The sequence below is a fragment of the Pteropus vampyrus genome, unplaced genomic scaffold, assembly GCF_000151845.1.
Source record: "Pteropus vampyrus isolate Shadow unplaced genomic scaffold, Pvam_2.0 Scaffold526, whole genome shotgun sequence".
NCBI lineage: Eukaryota > Metazoa > Chordata > Mammalia > Chiroptera > Pteropodidae > Pteropus > Pteropus vampyrus.
The window spans coordinates 382,349-397,306 of record NW_011889307.1 but is presented as its reverse complement, the minus strand read 5'-3'; the positions used below and the strand labels follow the sequence as shown (position 1 = coordinate 397,306).

The window sequence follows — 14,958 nt, the reverse complement described above, 5'->3', positions numbered from 1 at the left end:
TATAGCTTCAGTTTCTCCCTGTCTCCTGCCATTTGAGTTTTAAGGGATTCCTGTTGGTAAATATGAAGAATGTGGAACATTCATATGGCCTCTGTGAAGCATCGGGGAGAGAAAACGTCTCTTATGAGCTTTATGCTCAGCTTTTGGAAACATTGATGTAATATTCAACTTTCAAAAAATCATATTACATTTTAAGGCAACTAGGTTAAATAGAAGGCATTGACGAATGCATTAACTTGCTGGAAGTATTTTGATATATCAAGTTTTGCAATTGAAGGAATTATTTAATAAGTAAAGGCTAAGAAATTTTCATTGAAATAATAAGGCAGTTTAAAAATAAATTGGTAAAAATAACTGTATTACCTAATAGAGAATTATTCAAACAAGGAAAGAGTCAAGTGCATATTATTTGTTTAGTGGTTAGTAAGTTTATTTGTAACCTTGATTATATTAAAAAGATAACTTTCTGTTAGTATGTTATGTATTAATAAAAATGAACAAAATTAATTTTGCTACGTTCAAGTGTCTTGCTAAAATAACAATGTCCCTGTGTTGCTAATGTTTAGCACTAAATTTTAGCTCAAGATCAATAATTACAAGTTTGAACTTTTTCATGCCTAGATTTGATTGCCGTGTATATGTGTGTGTGTGTATGTATGTATAAAAATCACACTCTATATTATTAACATTTGTTTTTACCAGTAAGTGTGCAAATTGTCACCTAAATTATAGGCAGATGGGCTAAATTTCTTATTAGATCAAGAGAAATCTCTGTTAAATAGAAATCGAAGATGTGGTAGAGAAGCAAAGATGGTGAAAATAATGAAGTAGGCGGGATATGCAGGAAATGAGAAGCCAAACTAGGAAAGGGGGCAGCCGAAAGGTAGGGTTAATGAATGCTGTTTATTCTGTTCACCACCTGTCTTCATGGAAACACTGTCTTAGAGTTATAGTATGGTCCTTTGTTGGTTAAGCTGCAAAATTTCATTTTTTGTGAACATGGTTATTTTGAGGGGAAGGTAGAGAGAGTAAGGAAGTGCTGTTTCAAGAATTTCGACACATATATAGAGTTTGAATGATCTAGTAGAGTGTTTTAGAGCCTCTTTTTAGCCCCGTCCCATTCAGTAAACATAAAAACCACATTTCCCCTAATGTCATTTGAAATTTCAAAATGAATATTATGTCTAAAGTCAAATTAGGCCATGGAGATGTTATTTGCTTTTATATATCTGTAAAATTTATCAAAGTGACATGTATACAGTCAAAAATATCTAAGTGCCTTATGATGAAAAAGTAGTAGTCCTTGTCTCAACTTTCTTTACCTTCCATATACAATCATTTTTATTCCAAAGGGGTTTCTTTTGGTATTTATCTTAGTGTTTCTGAATGACATGCCCATTCTACTATTGCTCGATTTAACAGTTTTAGACATTATTATCTTGATAATGTTGCCGGATAATTCAGCTCTCTAACACAAATACCTCTCCATCTCTCATTACCAAGCATATTAGCTACTGTTTAATTATGACTAAAGTACTATATACTGTAGAGCAAAGCAGTGCACCATAATTACAGTTTGCCTAATTTTATGTTTCCTGGAATTAATAATCCCCTCATTTTTAACATTATATAACTTTCTGGAAACATGTCTTGTATTTTTTCTACTCTGTCAGCTTCCCTATGTTCTTGTCACTTGTTTTAAAGAGTTTTTGTCCCCAAATAACAGATAATCCAATTCTCTGTTTTCACTAGAGAGGTCTATTCTGCATTTGTCTTCTGTGCCAATCTGTATTAGTCATTCTCTTGTCTGGCCTCACAGCCATTATGCCATGACTTTCTTTCGTCACCCTCCTGTGTTGCTGTTCCTAGTTTACTCTCTTGTTTATTGCAGCACTTCCTTATACTTAAGTGTAGACACTTAAGTATTCCTCATGAGTATATGAAAGGCACATTTTCTGAGTTTTTACATGTCTAAAATGTTCTTATTCCACTCTCAAATTTCATTGGTAGTTGGACTACGTATACAATTTTAAGTTAAGAATCATTTTACCTCAGTTTTGAAGGCATTGCTCTACTCTCTTCTAGCTTTCATTGTTGCTTTTGAGAAATCTGATCCTATCCTATTCAGATATTGGACCTCCTAGATTGATGCTTAATTTTTTTTTTCCTCTAGTTGTTTTATTATCTCTGTTCTTTCTAGATTTCTTCATTTTGATCTTCCAACTATCTTTCCATTGAATTTTTTATATATTTAAAAATATTTTAATTTCTAAGACTTCCTTTATTTCTATTTCTAAAACATACTAATCTAGTTCAAAGATAGAATATTTTTCTGAGGATATTTGTGGATGCATATATATTTTTGCTTTTCTTTTCTACTGTTTATGCTGATTTTTGTTGTTGCTATTTTTAATTTCAGGTTTTTTTTGTCTTGTTTGTGTAGGTGACTTTCCATGTATATCTGGCTGGTCTCAAAAATCTGTCATATATGAATGGACTCCAAAGGCTAATTGAAGCTCTTTCCTTGTGGGTAGTGATTGACTACTGATAGTCTTCATTTTCACAGTATAACTAAAAAATGCCACTCAGTGAATTATTTGTTCCTGTTAATGATAAAAAGCTTAGACAAGTAATATAGTTGGCAGGTCAGCAACTGTAGGTGGACTGAATTTTGAGAAGTACTGCATTAGGGAATGATTGTTTGGAAGCCAGTCATTTGACTGGAGGCCTTTTCTCTGAGACTGTTCAGTTTCTCTAGGGAAGAATTCTCTGCTGCAAAAGGAGGAAGTTGAAGGAGGGTCTGTTTATTACTGCTTTAGTTCTTCGTGTCTCCCTTGTCCTCTACCTTACCTTCTGTTTTATACTTCACACATATTTCTCTATACCTGTCCCTCTGCGTGTCCCTTCTATCTAGTTGTCTCCCATTACTTTATCCAGATAAAAGTTCTCTTCCACCTGTGGGAGACAGTGATGGAGGTGAGAGATTGTATTTGTTTGGCTTAGAGGAGTAGAGCAGAGGCTGTATAATTTTCCACTAGCCATTTTTGGGCCTTGACTCCACTCTTTGCTGTAACTTCTGCCTTCGAGTGTGAGCTTCTTAAGGGCTGTGGAACCAATCAGCATGCTTCTCACTGGTATCCCCCTTGCAGTCGCTTAAGATTGCAGCTTCCTCTGTCCTGCTCAGTCAAATCCCAACTGCTTTCTGTTTTCCCAAAATCTATTGAAATCCCTTTTCTGTTTCTATCTTCTCTCTACTCTCCACCCTTTTGGGCTCATCTCTTTAAAAACAAAAAAGAAAGAAAGAAAAAGAAAAAAGAGAGGTTTTAGATTACAATACAGTCAGCTTTTTTTCTTGTAGTGTACAGTTCTGAGAATTTTAACACATATCTAGATTTTTGTGTAACTATCATAGGATATAGAGCAACCCCCCAAATTCCTTTTACTATCCCTTTATAGTCAATTGTCCCCCTGCCCATAACCGCAGGCAACCATTTGATCTCTTTTCCCCATAGTTTTGTCTTCTAGAATATCATAAGTGAATCATACCATATAAAACCTTTTGCAACTGGCCTTTTTCATTCAGCAGAATGCCTTTGAGATTCATCAAAAGATCTATCAATACCTCATAACCTTTTAGTTTCTTTTCTTTAATTTTACTGGAGTGAGAGAAGAAACTCTTGGGGCCAATATACTATTTAAATCAGAAACACCTTGAAGCACCTTTTGGTGATTTTATAACACTTTAAAACCTTAAAAGATAAACTTGTTATATACTTTAAGTGGTATTTGTGGGAACTTAATCTGTTTGTATGTCACAGGCTTTTCTATCCAGAGTAAAATAGAAGAAGATCGAACTCACATCACTTTAACTGACATGACTCATTGGCCACTCTGTTTCAAGGACCAGAAATGCAGAAAAAATAGTTTCATAAATACATGTCAAAATGCAGTTGAGTCTGTGGTCTAAAATAATTCCTGGGGTATGTTGTCTCTCCTTTTCACAACAAAGCTTATAAAAGAGTACTTTATAGTTTCTTGTTTTAGAAGCGAGTTGACCTGGCTTGAGCGCGTGCGTGTATGTGTATGTGAGATATGTATACATATGTATATGTGTGTGTTTATATATGTGTATATGTGTGTGTATACATACATTCTGTTTTCAGATTATTTCATCTAAACCATTTACTATTTCCTTGTCAGTGAAATGGGGATTTCAATAACCACTTGACAGATTTTGTTTTGAGGAATAAAGGAAGTTAGATGACAAGTGTTTACCACAAAGAATGGAAATATAGCACTCAATGAATAATTCCCACTCCTTTTTGTCAAATCAAATTAACTCATTCTTATTTTGAATTTTTTTCTTCTGTTTGATTTTGGCACTTTCCTTCATTCTTTATCCTTAGCATATGGTTTCTATAAATAACTCCTGATTTTCTTCCTACTAATATGTTCCTTAGTCTCCTTTATATATCTCTCAGTTATGCTCATATTATAAAATGTTGGGAATTCTTTGAGATTATATTCTGAGCCCTTTTCTCACTTTACAAATACTCTGAACAATCAAATTCTCATCACTTCTACTACCATCTTCATACTGACTTTGTTATCTTGTGCCTTTATATCTCTCTTGAGCTCTAGGTCAGTGGTCCCCAACATTTTTGACACCGAGGACCAGTGCTCATATGAGCATCTAATGCCTGATGATCTGAGGTGGAGCTGAGGCGGTGATGCTGGCGCTGGGGAGTGGCTGCAAATACAGATGAAGCTTCCTTTGTTCGCTACTCATCTCCTGCTGTATAGCCTGGTTCCTAACCAGGGGGTCCCTGCTCTAGATTATTCACTATAGATCTCTTCTTGGATTGTCCTTGGATTTCTCAAGCTTATTGAGGCCAAAACAGGAATCATCTCATTCTAGCTTGCGGTTTCTCTTATATTCCTTGGTATAGTGAATACACAGTGAATGCTTTGACTGCTAAAATCCAGTCTTTTAAAAACATTCCTAATGACCACTACTTTCCTTGAGTTTCCCATAGCAACTTTTGCCATACCAGTTACCTGAGATTTATTTATGTCTACATCAAAATTTACTATGATGTATACATTATTAAGTAGATTATATGTTCCAGAGGGTCAGAGATTTAAAAAGTTTTCCTCTGAGCATATTGCAGAGTGTTATATTCATAGTAGGTAGTAAGTTATTGTTCAACAAGGAGTGAACTCATTCATATGGTTTTTGAAAGTATTTTTTATGCATAAGGATTTTAGAACCAGAGATAAAGATCATTAGTCTAACCATTTAAATGATGAAAAGACTGAGGCTTGCAGTTAGATAAATTATTTAATAATAAAATAATTCAGCAGTTAATTGACAAGTGTTTCCTGATTTCTAATTATGTAATAATCAAATTAGAGAGTTATATTGAAATGTTACCTTTCATCTAGTAGTTTTTATACATTAAACATCACATGAAGCTGTTTTATATTGTTTTTGTAAAAATGGAAGTGAAGTAAGCATGGTATCAGAATTAAAATACACCCATCCTAATCACATAAAACTTTTAATTTGGCTTTCCTATGCTTTTTATTTATATAGGTGCTATAGGCAGGATCAAAGTAAAGGTTAACATCTTTGCTTTTTAAAGAAGAAGAAAGGTTCAGTAACTTTGTGATTCAGTAACTTTGCATCAGTAATTGTGAAATATTTTCACTTAATACTTTTATATCCGATGTCCGTAAACTTATCTTACTGGCAAGATTTAAATTAACCTTACCTACCTCTTATCTAAGTGTACTGCCAGTTCTGTTATGTTTAAGAACACTCTGAAGGAAGTATTTTTCAAAAACACCATTTCTAATGATTTTTCTAATATTATAAAAGAATCTAATACTGATGTTTTGGAAAGGAACCTATTTTGAAAATAACTATTCTGCGTCAGAGGATGAATTTACAAGTCTGGTAACAAATTTCAAGTGTGCCTGAGAAGATCCAATAAAGTTTCATAGGCACCCAGGCAAATGCAGCCATATTTTTCTGTCAGGACATTCACAATTTATAAAGCAAGAACAAGGAACCCTGGAACTGGAAAATGTTTGAAAGGAGTACAATGAGTATTAAGATTTTTAAAAAAATTTTTATACCCAATAAAATAAGTTCATTCTTTTTGTTTAGCATATTATACATTTAACCAAATATTTACTATGTGTCAGTTACTGTTCTAGGTGTTGGAGATATAGCAGTGAACAAAACAGTTTTAAGCAGTCATTATCTAACTTAAGTTCTTAGAAAGGTCACTGCTATATGGAAGATAAACTGAATGGAAGAGTAGAAGCAGGATAAGCAGATAAGGCTTTTGCGATAATGAAAGCAAGAGATAATCATGACTTGGAGTGGCAGTAGTGGTATAGATAACGTGGTCAGATTCAGATTATATTTGGAAGGAATGGTCAATATCTTGGGGCTGGAAATGAAGAAAACTGCAGAGAAGAACACTTTGGAAATGAGTGGAAAGGATTTGATTTTGGTTGTAAGTTTGAGTTGCCTATTAGACATGTAAGTGGAGGTGTCTGGAGTTTAAAGGGAGAGGTCAGGGTGGAGAGTTGTCAGCACACAAATGGTGTTTCATGGCATTGGATGAAACCACAAAAAGGATAAATGTAGGAAAAAATGGTATCCTGCAATTTAGAGATTGAGCAGATGAGAATCAAGGAAAGAAAATTGAAAGCAGCTGCTGAAATAGAACCACCTACAGTAGTATATATGGAAGCCTTATTAAGATGATGTTTCAAACTATAGTATACATATGTGTTATACTGTATTGTGTTTATAGTTTATTTCCAAATAAAAAATTGGAAGTATATTTTGAGGGAGTGATCAAATATGTTAAGTGTTGTCCATAGATGGAAAAGATTAAAATTGAGATTGACAATTTATTTGGCAACATAGAAGCCATTGGTGATTCTAACAAAAGCAGTAAAAGCCTGCCCAAAATGGGATTTAAGAAAAAAAAAAGATGAAGAGGAAGGGAAGACAAGTATGAGAGATCTATGTTTTATTTTGAAGAAGAGAAATGAGATGGTAACTGAAATCAAAAGTTTGTTTAATTTGGGAATGTGTTTATATGCTGATGATCCAGTAAAAAGGGGAAAATTGTAATAAGTGCAATACTTCCAATTTTTTTATTTGGAAATGAACCATAAATGCAATACACATAAGTGCAATATGCAGATAAGGATCTGTATCTACTTTAGGATCTATTTTATATGAGTCTTTGGTTCTTTTTGAACAGAGCCATAAGTGTCCTAGATCTATCACCTAATATGTATCATTAATTCATCTATTGGTTAGCAGTTTACTCCCTTAAGCAATCCTAAAGATTGGTAAGAAATTCACGTAATCTCTGTTCTTGAGAACTTTTTTAATCTAGTTGGCTAAGTGGAGAAAACATAAGAGCACATAATGTTCAAGTTATAGATGATATGCTTTTTAAAAATCTATACTCCAGCTATTGGCACCTGGTAATTGTCCTCAAAGATTTGATTACAGTGCATAATACCAAGGGGGGACTAAACCCAATCCTCAATCCCAATCTAGGAAAGAGATTAATTGGGTTATTTATAAACCTCGGTGAAGAAGAGAACTTGAACTGGGGACAGGTAACATGGTGGGTCTAACCCTAAAGATTAGAATAATAATTTTAGTATTACTAATTTTTATCTACACATTCCACCTATTCTGAACTCATCACCTTTCTATTTGAAATGATAATGGAATAGTTAGAAGAGTTTGTAAAAAGGTGAAAAGATCTTTATCATAGTATAGGGTAAATATGTTTACATTTATACACACTTAGGCATGGGCATATAAGACAATTGTAAGCAAGATTGATGCAAGATACACTGACAGTCTATCTGTGCGATAATTGCTATTCCTAGCAGCTCCAATCATGGAACGTGCCCTGCTGGACCTGAGACAGCAGGACTTAAAAGAGTCCAGATTTGCCATCCCATTTCTTGTCCCCAATTTTAAAATTTCCCCCTTTTACAGCGTTTTCTCAGACACAGAGAAACATGAGAACAGCTTCCACGATTTTGGAACATTGGAAGAGCTGCTTGTATGGGGAGTAATGCAGCATGCAAAGGTACAAGAAAATAAAAATTGGTATCCCGACGCAACTCTTTACAGCATATTCTCAGCACAAGGAATAATATAACGCCATCACAGTTTGTTTGGTGGAGAAAACTGATGGTATCCGCGTAAGAGGAGTTATACTTTTTGTTTTGTATTTCATCCAGTTTCACAGCTTACATAGTTGGGCCATCCCAGTGTTCTTTCAGCCTCTAAACAAGGGCTCAAAGGTTTTTCAGTTTCACGCCTTCTCGTTAAAAATGCAAGAACTAATGTTCTATAATAGCCTGTTCTCACGTTAATTTTATATAAGCTAAGTAAAAAGGTACTTAGCACATCACTCCCAGCCTCTCCAATATCAAGTTATTTGCTTCTCCCAGCTTTAGCACCTGCTGAGAATGGCATCCGACAGGTCAGGAGCGAGATCAAGGGGCAGAAACAGCCAACCGCCTAGAGCGGTCACATCTGTACTGCCGCTCTCTCTTTTCTTTTGCTCTCTATGGTCAGGAGCTCAATTCCCTCCTCCGCCCGGAAATGTACTGGCTTGCGCATGGCCAGAAGGTAGTTCCGGGGTTGGGATATTCGTTCTCAGTGTTCAGTTGTCACGGTTGGTGGGCAGTAAATCAAGATGCTGCGGAATCTGCTGGTGAGGACCTTCTCGACTAGTAGTTGTGGTTTGGAGCGGGAGGTTTGGGAGCGCAGACTTAAGGGGCGATGGCGGAATGAAAAACCTGATCTGAGAGGGAAGGTGGAAGGAAGAAGGCAGCTTCTTAAGTCGCCTTGCTCTCCGTGTCCTTTTCTCCTGATGTCGCTTTCCCTTGCTTTCTCTTCGCCCCAGGCTTTGCTTGGTAGATGTAGGGAGTGGAGAGGCTGGGAAGGTGAGCAGAGGACTGTTGGTTAGACAAGCCTTGGTTTTTTTAATTGCCACCCCTAACTCTGAGGATCCATTAATGAGTTCATTAACTCTGATGTGAGTTAAAAAGCAAGGTCCAGGTGGGAAGTTTCTGATACCCGGTAGCATCAGGCAGAAAGATACTCCTCTGATACTGAAAGGGTTTAACTTTCAGTGGTTCTGAGCTTTGTGAGTATCAGAAAGGCAGTTTTTAAAAAGGCGTTTAATTTTGGATGGGACTTTACGAGCAGTCATGGCGGAAGTGTTGCTTCCTTCGGCGGTTCTGCAGTGTCCTTCACCACACCACCGACATTGAGCATGTGAAATATTTCCCCAAAATGTCGAAAAGAGAAGGAAAATGTAACAGTGATCATTTTCATTTGCAATTATTCAATAACGTTTTACCTAGTTTCTCACTATAGCATTTATATTTTAGATAGTGGAGCGCATATTTGTTTCATTACCTAATTCCATTGGATATATAATCCAAGTCTCTTCTTAAAAAGATTTATACCCTAGTAAATATTTTTTAAGGAAAAATGTAATGAAGGAAGCATTTAATTAAGTAGGAACCATGCCAGTTTATTTTGATATCAAGTAATAGATTTTTAATAATATGGTAGAGTGTTCAACGAAAACATTTGAGCTTAGTGTTTTTTGGTAACCATTTTTTATTTTCATAGTATCTATATATCAGTATAGTTTCCTCAAGGATTACATAATGATATTGGTTCAATTGAGGTAAAGATCTTTTTTTCTCCCTCAGAATCAACGTGAATTTTTCTTCAATGTAGTTCTTCGGAGATTGCAGAATGTAATATAAAGGGCAGTGAATGGACAACAAATTAGAAAACCTGGATGTTGGTTTATAACTTTGTTACTGGCATATTGAATATGTTTTAACTCTGAATTTCTCTCTCCTATAATTTTAAAGATTGAACGTGGTTGGTTTTGAAGGTTTCTTTAATCCCTAAATCTGTTTAATATGTATGGATTTTCCATGTCAGGCTCTTCGTCAGATTGCCCAGAGGACCATAAGTACTGCTTCACGCAGGCAGTTTGAAAATAAAGTTCCAGAGAAACAAAAGCTATTTCAGGTACTGAAATATTTTATAAGATCGTTACTTGTTATAATATGGTTACCAAAAGGTGGAGATAGAAAGTACATCTGGAAATGTCCCATTATTAGTTATTCAGTTGTATTAGCAAAAGAATAATTGATAGATAACTGGGCATTTGCTATATTTAGGAGACCCTTGAAGTAGAAGAAATGAGGGGGAAGGGGTGTATATAGGTCCACGACACTTTCTTTGGACAAGTTACTTTGGACATACTCTTTGAGGTAGTTGCACAGGAATAGGCAAGTACCCCATAGAAAGGGACCAGAAACAAAAAGAAGTTAGAGGTGTAGAAACTTAATAAGTGTTACAGGTGCTGTTTTATTTAATTAATTTATTTATTAGGGGAGGCAACCCTTGGTTGACCTCACAGATAGCAAGGACGTTGTCAGTTTACAATCCCTTTTTTAAAAAAATTTTTTACACTTACAGCACCTGGTCTTCCTAGGTGGTCTCCCATCCAAGTACTAACCAGGCCTGACCCTGCTTAGCTTCCAAGATCAGAAGGGATCAAGCTTATTCAGGGTAGCATGGCTGTAGACTTAGAGGTGCTATTTTATATCACTGGAAAAAGATATAATGAATTGGCATTGGAAAAATTGGCTATTTTAAAGAAAGTAAAAGTAGAACCTTTCTATATTATATATTAAAAGATCAATTGCAGATATAAATGCTTCTCAGAAAAATCAGAAGAAAATATAGGAGATATTTCTTTCTTTACCCTCCGTTTTGTTGAAATATGATTGACAAATAAAAATTGTACATGTTTAGGTTGTACCTGATTTTTTTTTAAGGTGTACAATCTGAAGTTTAATGTATCTGTGAATTATAACCATAATCAAGTTAATTAACATCCACCACCTCACATAGTTACTTTTTTGTGTAGGTGTGTAAAAACACTTAAGATCTACTCTCAGCAAATTTCAGGTATACAATATAGTATTATTAACTACTATAATCACCATAGGAGAATATTTCTTACAATCATAAGAGTGGAGAAGGCTTCCTAAGGAAGTCTTTACAAGCTATAAAGAAGCTGTAAAGGAGAAAAATCGTAAGGTTTGTTGACGTAACAATTTTAAATGTGTTTATGGTTACAGGAGACAAGTGACAAATTGAGAACAAATTTTAAAATAATAGGTTAATATCCTTAGTATACAAAGAGCTCAATAAATCAATAAAAAATGCAAATTAAAACTACAAGTTATTAATTCTTTTTCCCCCTTTTTGATTGTCAAAATTTTAGAAAGATTTAGAATAGGCAATATTAGCCAGGTATGAGAGATAGGTACATTCATATACGATGCTTTCATACATGCTAGGTAGTAGTATAATTGGTATAAAAGTTTTAGAAGGTATTTGAAAGTATCATTAAAAACAAATCATATACCCTATTATCTAGGACTCCCATTTTTAAGACTTTCCTACAGAAGTAGTAGCGTAACTATTTAAAAATAGGAAAGAGGCTATTCATTATAGAATTTTAATATCAAAAAAATGAGTAACCTGAATACCCATTAATAGAAGACTGGTTAATTCAATTGTGATATTTTTGCACAGTGGAATGCTAGTAGCCATTAAAAGGGACAAGGTAGGTTTAAATGGACTAACAAAATGGTTTTTAAGATAGCATTGAGAAAAAAGTAGTATATGGTATACCATTATATAGCGTAATCGCATTTTTTATATTAAACATGAATGTATATAAATTAGAAGACAATATAAGCATTAAAAAAATCTTTTAAGGATATGTACATACTGTTAACAGTGATTTTCTTATGAGGAGAGACTTAGTAGGAGAGAGTAGTTTATAAGTAATTAAGTTATCAGTAATTTTTTTTTAATTGTCATCTCTGGTTTTTTGCAGATAAAAATTTAAGTGAAAGGAAAGTTGGATCATTTATACTATGTAGAAATAAAATAGTTATTTAATAGGTATATGAAATATCTACTCCAAGCCAGGTGCTGGAGTAGGGGCTAAGGGTATAATTTAGAGTTTTAAACCAAAACCTCCCCTTTCATTTAAAGAAAAAACAATCTTCCCTGTGACTAAATCTAAAGTATGACAATTACTGACATTTTTAATAATTAAGTTGATGAACTCAATGGATATATTTTCATAGCTTTAACTTTTATATTTTATATGTTCCTTGGGAAGAACATCTTTATTGGATTTTAAATTGACTTTAAAGGAAAAAATGTTGACTTTCGAAGTTTTTATTTTAAAGTCGTCGTAGTAGTAAAGAATCAGGAAAATTAAAGTTCTTTTTAATTTTGATATTTAAAGTATTTTAATTCCAGAGATTTAAAGAGCCACTTAATTTTATATGAATATATTAGTCCTTTGAACTGAGTTGGAAACAAATGACACATGTGTTATTTATTATTATTTTTTAACCTAGGAGGATAATGGAATTCCAGTGCATCTAAAGGGTGGAGTAGCTGATGCCCTCCTGTATAGAGCTACCATGATTCTTACAGTTGGTGGTAAGACATTTGGAATGCTTGATTTATAGAAAAGTAATAGTAAGGATAACTAACAATTTCATTGCTTTTATTATGCTAGTATTTTTTTTAATAAGTATTTTTTTATTAAATTTATTGAGATGACATTTGTTAATACAATTATATAAGTTCCAACTGTACAATTTTATAATACAGGGTTCCCTTTCCCCTAGGCCAAGGACCCATACTGGTCTGTGGCCTGCTAGGAACCGGGCCACATAGAAAATGAGCGGCAGGCAAGCGAGCGAAGCTTTATCTGTATTTGTAGCCGCTCCCCAGGGTTAGCATCATCACCTCAGCTCTACCTCAGATCATCAGGCATTAGATTCTCATAAGAGCACAGGTCCCTGGTGCCAAAAAGGTTGGGGACTGCTGCTATAATAGATCATATGTATATTGCATTGTATTATGCCAGTATTTTAACAGACACAGTCTCCAGAGTCAGAGCTCTTACTGCTTTGAGTACAAAGAGTCAAGAGGGTGATGGATACCTGTTGTGTAAGAGCATTTTGGTGTCTTTGAAAAGTATAAACCAATCAAGTTTGTGATTGTGTTGTGATAGAGGTGGCTTTTCATTGTGCTGTTGGTGGCCCTGCAAGCCTTTGGAGGAACCAGAGACATCCATTCTACTTCATCTCCTATAACTGGGACTTTTTAACATTTTGACTCTGAGGCATAATAAAAACATTTTATATCTAAATCCTGTACACATTTATGATAGAAACAAAATCTATGCCGATCAATACTTATATGCAAAGTATTTTTTTTCTGTGGATTGGGCAGGTCTATTATTCAGTATTAGTGGAATATACAAATTAGTATACTAGGAGCAATGTTAGGAATTAGAATGATTGCTCTTTGAGGGAGAAAGGGAAATAATATTAGAGTGAGTGATTACTGTGTGCTTGTCCTTTTGATAGGAATGCCACATACATGGATTCTGTAACTCTTGTATTAAGTCTGTAATATGTTCTCATTTTAAGATGAAAAATTATGTTAATTACTCAAGGTAATATTGCTTCTATCTGGAAAGCCGAGATTTGAACCTTAATTACAAAGTCCCCCTACTCTTGCCAAAATGCCTTCTTTGGTGTTCATTAAATACAGTAATGGGGCATTAATGGATGAAGACAACAACTAGATAGTGACACTTGGGCTTTCTTATGACACTTGGGCTTTCTTAAGATAAAGTCCTAAATTCTTTTTGGCCAGTGTGACTGTTTCTTAAATATTCTGTTAATTAGTTTTAAAAATAAATTTCTACTCATTAGCTATTCTTACATTAAATTTGATTATTTTAAAATTATATATCACTCTTCCTCGATTTTACATTGATAGTACACTCTGGGAAGGCTTGCCTATTTTGACCTCTTTATTGGCTTTTGACTCATTCTTAGCATTTTTTAGGCAATCTTAGCTTGGTATGGAAATAATCTATTATCTTAATCTTATTTAAAAATTACATGTTGTCATTAAGTTGACAAATGCATTATTGTGCTGCATCTAACACTTTCTATAGAAGTTAATATTGAAGCTACATTCACTATATGTATTTTAAATTTTGCCAGCACCTATCAGCAGACTTTTTTATGTTCCCATAAAAGTAATCTTATTGCTAATCTTGCTGTTATCTTTTAACTTTTAGCTGGAATATTAGTTTTAAATCTTAGAATTTCTTGTAAGTTCTTCTTCTGTTTTTTTTTTTTATTTTTTATTTTTTTTATTTCAGGAACAGCATATGCCATATATCAACTGGCTATGGCTTCCTTTCCCAAGAAGCAAGATTGACTTCAGGTTATCTTCCCAGCAATCAGTTTGTTCAGTTTCATTCAGCTCTCTATGGACCAGTAAACTGATAAATAACTGAATTCTTGGGGGATTAATATTTATTGACTTGTACTAACTGCCACCAATAAAGCAGTCTTCACCATGCTTTGTCTTATTTTATCACTTTAGGATACATATACCAATAATTTTCAGCTTTTGGTCACTCTTGTAAATTGTAAGTAAGGAGCAAAAAATGACTCTTCGTCATTAAGGTTGTACAAAGTACCATTGTGATATTATTTTAGTGAAATTATATTTTTAGCAGCTCAGAATTAACATAGTGGGTGGTCTTCAGCTTTAATTGAGCTTGACATTTGAAAGTCTCGCTTCCCAATATGCTATACCCTGGGATATGCTAAACCTGAGATTAGTGGAAGCAGGTTATTTTTGGCTCTTGGGATTCAAGTTTCTTTTTTTCCCCTCTCTCTTAGCTATGTGAATGTATATTTAAATGTTGGATGCATTCCACAGTTTAGAATTAGGCTTTA

General features: G+C 34.2%; 1 protein-coding gene and 1 pseudogene across 1 annotated transcript; one reads left to right on the top strand and one right to left on the bottom strand.

The window, feature by feature from the left end:
- The first annotated feature begins 8,639 nt into the window (after positions 1 to 8,639).
- LOC105307890 (cytochrome c oxidase subunit 7A2, mitochondrial) lies at positions 8,640 to 14,575 on the top strand. The gene is made up of 4 exons (XM_011383558.2): positions 8,640 to 8,774; positions 10,028 to 10,117; positions 12,541 to 12,625; positions 14,373 to 14,575. Exons 1-4 carry the CDS (start codon positions 8,757 to 8,759, stop codon positions 14,429 to 14,431), a joined length of 252 nt encoding a protein of 83 aa, XP_011381860.1. The 5' UTR covers positions 8,640 to 8,756; the 3' UTR covers positions 14,432 to 14,575.
- LOC111733118 lies at positions 10,562 to 10,680 on the bottom strand (annotated as a pseudogene).
- Positions 14,576 to 14,958: the final 383 nt, after the last annotated feature.